We start from the raw sequence: 8,348 nt of genomic DNA, 5'->3' as shown, positions 1-8,348 counted from the left end.
GGCCCAATAGTAGGTGCACTTGTTACATACGCAGGCTGGGGGCCCGAGTGTAAGTGCGCATGTTACATAAGCAGGCTGGGGGTACAGGCATGAACTGAGGTACAGGCACGGACTGAGGTACAGGCACGGACTGAGGTACAGGTACGGACTGAGATACAGGCACGGACTGAGATACAGGCACGGACTGAGGTACAGGCACGGACTGAGGTACAGGCACGGACTGAGGTACAGGGACGGACTGAGGTACAGGGACGGACTGAGGTACAGGGACGGACTGAGGTACAGGGACGGACTGAGGTACAGGCACGGACTGAGGTACAGGCACGGACTGAGGTACAGGCACGGACTGAGGTACAGGTACGGACTGAGGTACAGGCACGTATTAAGTTACAGACACGTATTAAGTTACAGGCACGGACTGAGGTACAGGCACGGACTGAGGTACAGACACGGACTGAGGTACAGGTACGGACTGAGCTACAGGTACGGACTGAGCTACAGGTACGGACTGAGGTACAGGTACGGACTGAGGTACAGGCACGGACTGAGGTACAGGCACGGACTGAGGTACAGGCACGGACTAAGGTACAGGCATGGACTGAGGTACAGGCACGTATTAAGTTACAGGCACGGACTGAGGTACAGGCACAGACTGAGGTACAGGCACGGACTGAGGTACAGGCACGGACTGAGGTACAGGCACGGACTGAAGTACAGGCACGGACTGAGGTACAGGCACGGACTGAGGTACAGGTACGGACTGAGGTACAGGTACGGACTGAGGTACAGGCACGGACTGAGGTACAGGCACGGACTGAGGTACAGGTACGGACTGAGGTACAGGCACGGACTGAGGTACAGGCACGGACTAAGGTACAGGCACGGACTGAGGTACAGGCACGTATTAAGTTACAGGCACGTATTAAGTTACAGGCACGGACTGAGGTACAGGCACGGACTGAGGTACAGGCACGGACTGAGGTACAGGCACGGACTGAGGTACAGGCACGGACTGAGGTACAGGCACGGGCTGAGGTACAGGGACGGGCTGAGGTACAGGCACGGGCTGAGGTACAGGCACGGGCTGAGGTACAGGGACGGACTGAGGTACAGGGACGGACTGAGGTACAGGGACGGACTGAGGTACAGGCACGGACTGAGGTACAGGCACGGACTGAGGTACAGGAATGGACTAAGGTACAGGAACAGACTAAGGTCACATACTGATCTATTGGCACATGACTTATTTCCTGACTCACTTGATCATATGTCTGTTTTTCATTACCACAGACAAATGCACTTGTTACATACGCAGGCTGGGAGCCCCAGAGTAATTGTGCATTTTACATACGCAGGCTGGGGGCCCCAGAGTAAGTGTGCATGTTACATACGCAGGCTGGGGGCCCTAGAGTAAGTGTGCATGTTACATAAGCAGGCTGGGGGCCCCAGAGTAAGTGTGCATGTTACATACGCAGGCTGGGGGCCCCAGAGTAAGTGTGCATGTTACATAAGCAGGCTGGGGACCTGAGTGTAAGTGTGCATGTTACATACGCAGGCTGGGGGCGCAATAGTAAGTGTGCATGTTACATACGCAGGCTGGGGGCGCAATAGTAAGTGTGCATGTTACATAAGCAGGCTGGGGGCGCAATAGTAAGTGTGCATGTTACATAAGCAGGCTGGGGACCTGAGTGTAAGTGTGCCTGTTACATACACATGCTGGGGGCCCAATAGTAGCTGCACTTGTTACATACACAGGCTGGGGGCCCGAGTGTAAGTGCGCATGTTACATAAGCAGGCTGGGGGTACAGGTACAGACTAAGGTACAGGTACGGACTAAAGAAACAGGAACAGACTAAAGAAACAGGAACAGACTAAAGAAACAGGCACGGACTAAGGTACAGGCACGGACTGAGGTACAGGCACGGACTGAGGTACAGGCACGGACTGAGGTACAGGCACGGACTGAGGTACAGGGACGGACTGAGGTATAGGGACGGACTAAGGTACAGGCACGAACTGAGGTACAGGCACGAACTGAGGTACAGGCACGGACTGAGGTACAGGGACGGACTGAGGTACAGGGACGGACTGAGGTACAGGCACGGACTGAGGTACAGGCACGGACTGAGGTACAGGCACGGACTGAGGTACAGGGACGGACTGAGGTACAGGGACGGACTGAGGTACAGGGACGGACTGAGGTACAGGCACGGACTGAGGTACAGGCACGGACTGAGGTACAGGCACGGACTGAGGTACAGGCACGGACTGAGATACAGGCACGGACTGAGGTACAGGAATGGACTAAGGTACAGGAACAGACTAAGGTCACATACTGATCTATTGGCACATGACTTATTTCCTGACTCACTTGATCATATGTCTGTTTTTCATTACCACAGAAAAATGCACTTGTTACATACGCAGGCTGGGAGCCCCAGAGTAATTGTGCATTTTACATACGCAGGCTGGGGGCCCCAGAGTAAGTGTGCATGTTACATACGCAGGCTGGGGGCCCTAGAGTAAGTGTGCATGTTACATACGCAGGCTGGGGGCCCCAGAGTAAGTGTGCATGTTACATAAGCAGGCTGGGGGCCCCAGAGTAAGTGTGCATGTTACATACGCAGGCTGGGGGCCCCAGAGTAAGTGTGCATGTTACATACGCAGGCTGGGGGCCCTAGAGTAAGTGTGCATGTTACATAAGCAGGCTGGGGACCTGAGTGTAAGTGTGCATGTTACATACGCAGGCTGGGGGCGCAATAGTAAGTGTGCATGTTACATACGCAGGCTGGGGGCGCAATAGTAAGTGTGCATGTTACATAAGCAGGCTGGGGACCTGAGTGTAAGTGTGCCTGTTACATACACATGCTGGGGGCCCAATAGTAGCTGCACTTGTTACATACACAGGCTGGGGGCCCGAGTGTAAGTGCGCATGTTACATAAGCAGGCTGGGGGTACAGGTACAGACTAAGGTACAGGTACGGACTGAGGTACAGGCACGGACTGAGGTACAGGCACGGACTGAGGTACAGGCACGGACTGAGGTACAGGGACGGACTGAGGTACAGGGACGGACTGAGGTACAGGGACGGACTGAGGTACAGGGACGGACTGATGTACAGGCACGGACTGAGGTACAGGCACGGACTGAGGTACAGGCACGTATTAAGTTACAGGAATGGACTAAGGTACAGGAACAGACTAAGGTCACATACTGATCTATTGGCACATGACTTATTTCCTGACTCACTTGATCATATGTCTGTTTTTCATTACCACAGACAAATGCACTTGTTACATACGCAGGCTGGGAGCCCCAGAGTAATTGAGCATTTTACATACGCAGGCTGGGGGCCCCAGAGTAAGTGTGCATGTTACATACGCAGGCTGGGGGCCCTAGAGTAAGTGTGCATGTTACATAAGCAGGCTGGGGGCCCCAGAGTAAGTGTGCATGTTACATACGCAGGCTGGGGGCCCCAGAGTAAGTGTGCATGTTACATACGCAGGCTGGAGGCCCTAGAGTAAGTGTGCATGTTACATAAGCAGGCTGGGGACCTGAGTGTAAGTGTGCATGTTACATACGCAGGCTGGGAGCCCCAGAGTAAGTGTGCATGTTACATACGCCGGCTGGGGGCGCAATAGTAAGTGTGCATGTTACATACGCAGGCTGGGGGCACAATAGTAAGTGTGCATGTTACATAAGCAGGCTGGGGACCTGAGTGTAAGTGTGCCTGTTACATACACATGCTGGGGGCCCAATAGTAGGTGCACTTGTTACATACGTAGGCTGGGGGCCCGAGTGTAAGTGCGCATGTTACATAAGCAGGCTGGGGGCCCCAGAGTAAGTGTGCATGTTACATACGCAGGCTGGGGGCCCCAGAGTAAGTGTGCATGTTACATACGCAGGCTGGAGGCCCTAGAGTAAGTGTGCATGTTACATAAGCAGGCTGGGGACCTGAGTGTAAGTGTGCATGTTACATACGCAGGCTGGGAGCCCCAGAGTAAGTGTGCATGTTACATACGCCGGCTGGGGGCACAATAGTAAGTGTGCATGTTACATACGCAGGCTGGGGGCGCAATAGTAAGTGTGCATGTTACATAAGCAGGCTGGGGACCTGAGTGTAAGTGTGCCTGTTACATACACATGCTGGGGGCCCAATAGTAGGTGCACTTGTTACATACGTAGGCTGGGGGCCCGAGTGTAAGTGCGCATGTTACATAAGCAGGCTGGGGGTACAGGTACAGACTAAGGTACAGGTACGGACTAAAGAAACAGGAACAGACTAAAGAAACAGGCACGGACTAAGGTACAGGCACAGACTAAGGTACAGGCACGGACTAAGGTACAGGCACGGACTAAGGTACAGGCACGGACTGAGGTACAGGCACGAACTGAGGTACAGGCACGAACTGAGGTACAGGCACGGACTGAGGTACAGGGACGGACTGAGGTACAGGGACGGACTAAGGTACAGGCACGGACTAAGGTACAGGCACGGACTGAGATACAGGCACTGACTGAGGTACAGGCACTGACTGAGGTACAGGCACGGACTGAGGTACAGGCACGGACTGAGGTACAGGGACGGACTGAGGTACAGGGATGGACTGAGGTACAGGGACGGACTGAGGTACAGGCACGGACTGAGGTACAGGCACGGACTGAGGTACAGGCACGTATTAAGTTACAGGAATGAACTAAGGTACAGGAACAGACTAAGGTCACATACTGATCTATTGGCACATGACTTATTTCCTAACTCACTTGATCATATGTCTGTTTTTCATTACCACGCAGGAGCGAGTAGACCTACTGCAACTGATGGTCGATTCCCAGACCACCGAGGCTGAAATTGATGGATATAAAGGTGAGTTTATTACAATAAATATTAGCGCTATTGATAAATGAAACCACTCAAGTTAAATTAATAGTGCTCATATTTTTACCCTTATATTACAAGATGAGAGTTAAACGTTTTTTGCTTGAGTGCTAACATCTGAAAGTCAGATAGCGCAGCCTGCCAATTCCCTTTCCCCATAGATTTCTATAGTGCATGCTAGAAAAACTTGTTTTGGCTTTGGTCTGCACGCTAACCCGAACTTGTGCTAAGACAAGTGTGCTAAAGCCAAAAAATACTTGAACTAGCATTGTTCTTCATTTAGAAGAAACAATTTAATATATATACAGTATGGGCTAAATTACAAGTGGCATGCTAACGTTTGCAATATCAGGTTTTGCGTGTGTGTACATATGTATTAACTCTATTAATGTGTTTTACTGTATATTTACTGTACATATTTCACATTCCAATGTTCTTCACATACAGAATAATGTAATTTTTATTCTTAAATACATATCTATATATATACCTATAATTGTATATCTATTCCTATATAAATATAGGTATAGATATGTATTTTACATTAACATTATCACATATATAGGTATATTTAATAATACATTTTTTTTATGTGAAGAACATAGGAATGTAAAATACTTATAACGTGCTTAGGGTTAGATTACAAGTGGTGCAGTATTTCTATTTTTGCATAAGCAAAAACACTGATAGCGTTAAGCTTTTAGCACGGAAAAACCTAACTTAAGTTTTTGAATGCGCGTGCATGTATTCCCTCATAGAGATCAATGGAGGAAAAAAAGTGGAAAACCCCCCCACCAGAGAATGTGTTTATGTGTGTGTACATATATATTAATGTTTTTATATGTGTATACAGTATATGTGTGTATGTTTATATGTGTATATATGACTGTAAATACATATATAAATATATTAATATATATGTACACACACATATATACAGTATATATATACATACATACAAATACATCTTTAGCAATGTATATGTATGTGTCTCAATGTTTAAGCCATTTGCCTGCCTTTTTTTTTTCTTCTAACAACAGAGATCTAAAATCTTAACATCCTTATAACTTTTTGGTGCAATATTTTTTAAAATAATTTTTATTAGACAGTGTTAATATGAGTGTAAGGATTGAAGCGTAAAGGGCGATTGCGATTTCGCTCAACTTGTAATATCAGCAGAATGAAAATGGCTCGCGAAATGGCAATTGTACTAGTGCAAAACCGTTTGTGCCTCACTTGTAATCTAGCCCTTAGTGTTTCACGCTTTAGTTGTAACGGGGTGTCAAGTTAGCGCACATGAAGAATTAGTAATCTTAAAGAGCGTTATTTAAAAAAATAATAAATCATTTTTATAAAGTGTAACAGACACTGTAAAATATTCAAAATAATGCATAGAATATACTGTGCGTGTGTGTGTGTATATATATTACAAACGAAGAAAAAGTCACCAGCGCTAAACTCCTGTAGCATAAACAGACTGACTCTAGTCTGTGATATATAACAGAAAATTACACAGTAATACATATGTATAATTAAAAAATACCTAATAATTTGCTATAGGCTAAAGTAGTCTTTATCAATTAAAATAATAATAATCTAAATAAATTATATAAAGAAATTTAAGATAAAACGTAGGAGGTTGTGCCGCTTAAAACATGATGCAGTGTACCCCCTTACACTATAAATGAAATTAAAAAAATCAAGTGGAAATCACAACATAGGTGCACAGAAACAATTAATTTATAAAGAGTGCCAAATAGCTCATGAGGGAACAAATGTTATGTTTATTTGGATTATAAATAATGTCACTCACTGTCTCACAAACCTTTGTGTGAAACAGATAGCAATGGATGGTACACTAAGCGCCTGCCTTAAAAGACCCTAGCTTTGGATATTGACTCCTAGTAGTCAATAAAATAAATAGATAGATGAAAAATGAAACCAAAGCGCCTAAAAGGCTGGGTCTGAACGAATGGATTAAACCAATTAGCTTTAAAATAAAATTACACTTTAATTTCTTACAGACAAGGATCCATGTTTAAAACAAACATACATAATAAAAACAGCATACAATTCTTCAAAACAATATAAAATTCACAGCTGATTCTCCTTTTTCTCTTTCAGGTGACTAGTACAGACCTATCTATACTGGTGTCACAGTATCTCTGGGTGCGATAATCCCCTTTCTAGGTGGGATTAGCCTTAATGACTAAAATTGTTGTTGGCTTACTAAATTTGTGAGTAGTGCAAAAAGTGCTAGAAGATTCCAAATTCTTCTGTGTAACCAATTGAATAATGATCAGGTGGTTATGTGATAAAGTAAAAAAGGTAATAAGTGTTAAATAAGACAAATCTTCAATCAAATAATAATGGTGTAGAAGATAAAACAAATTTTAAAACATCAAATGTGGATCTTCAAACGAATATTGAAAATAGAAATGTTACTATAACCAAAAACAAAAAACAAAAACAGTCCTCCAAATAATGGTGTTGAATCCAAATTGCAGTGTTCATTCCATATAATAAAGAGGTTGTGGTAGAAAAAACAAAGATGAAAAAATCAGTGGCCACTGTTAAATAAAAACATAACAAGTAAAAAGTGTTCCTATTAAATCCTGTGAAGAGAAATTGCCTGCAACCTTAGCAGTACCGGACAATGGTGGTATATCAAAGTCTCATCAGGGGCCCGGCCGACCCAAATCTCACCTAAAGTAAAAAACAAACACACAATAGTGCAGAGCGTAATTTCTCAAGTAAAATAAAAGGAGGAAGACTCACCAGTCGACGCGTTTCGGTCTGTGCTAGACCTTTTTCAAGACTGGATTATACAGTTCTAGGGTGATCTTTTATACCTATTTTCTAAATGCATACCGGAAGTGATTGCAGGGTGCTTCCTGTTTCATTAAAAGTGATTAAAATGATTAAAATATTCGTTTCTGAATATCTTTCACCTGTAATTTGGTATTATAAATTTAGTATGTCTTTATGACCTTCATTTCTTATATTTGGTTTAGTTTATCCCTTAAACTATGTATTTCTAATTTACTTTTTCTTTCTTCCGGTTTTTATTGTCCAATAACTTCCGGTTTGCATTAGAGTTTGTTTATGCAATGTCAGCATATAGATATTTCCAAGAAACAATAGATATGTTTGCTGGTAATAGGTTCAGACCAATTGTTCAGACTCATGCTCTTGTTTATTCTATTATAAACGATTGTATATTCAGTATCGGGGTGATCGATCTCTATGTAGTTCCATCTAAGGAAAAAGTAATCCTTAGCAGTAGCCGGGTATTTACTTATCTACTAGGTTTATACGATACTTGTCACTTATTCAAGCATCATCAGCCTTTATTTCCATTATCTCGTTATGCCGTTTTGTCTATCGTATACATTATATGTGACAGGAGGTGTGTACAAGAATACTGTTCCTATTGGTTAGGTTTATCGTGTGTGAAGTAGGTCACAG

The 8,348-nt window shown here is 44.5% G+C and overlaps 1 protein-coding gene across 1 annotated transcript in view; it reads left to right on the top strand.

The window, feature by feature from the left end:
- The window catches only part of LOC128638439 (cytochrome P450 3A29-like), a 143,967-nt gene that overhangs the window by 49,173 nt on the left and 86,446 nt on the right, over nt 1-8,348 (top strand). The window contains exon 9 of the mRNA XM_053690390.1: nt 4,799-4,868. Coding sequence (XP_053546365.1) covers nt 4,799-4,868 — 70 coding nt within the window. The remainder of the gene's footprint in view (nt 1-4,798; nt 4,869-8,348) is intronic.

This window comes from Bombina bombina, chromosome 8 (genome assembly GCF_027579735.1).
Source record: "Bombina bombina isolate aBomBom1 chromosome 8, aBomBom1.pri, whole genome shotgun sequence".
Taxonomy (NCBI): Eukaryota; Metazoa; Chordata; class Amphibia; order Anura; family Bombinatoridae; genus Bombina; species Bombina bombina.
Note: the sequence above shows the minus strand (reverse complement) of the source record. Positions and strands in the feature narration are given on the sequence as shown.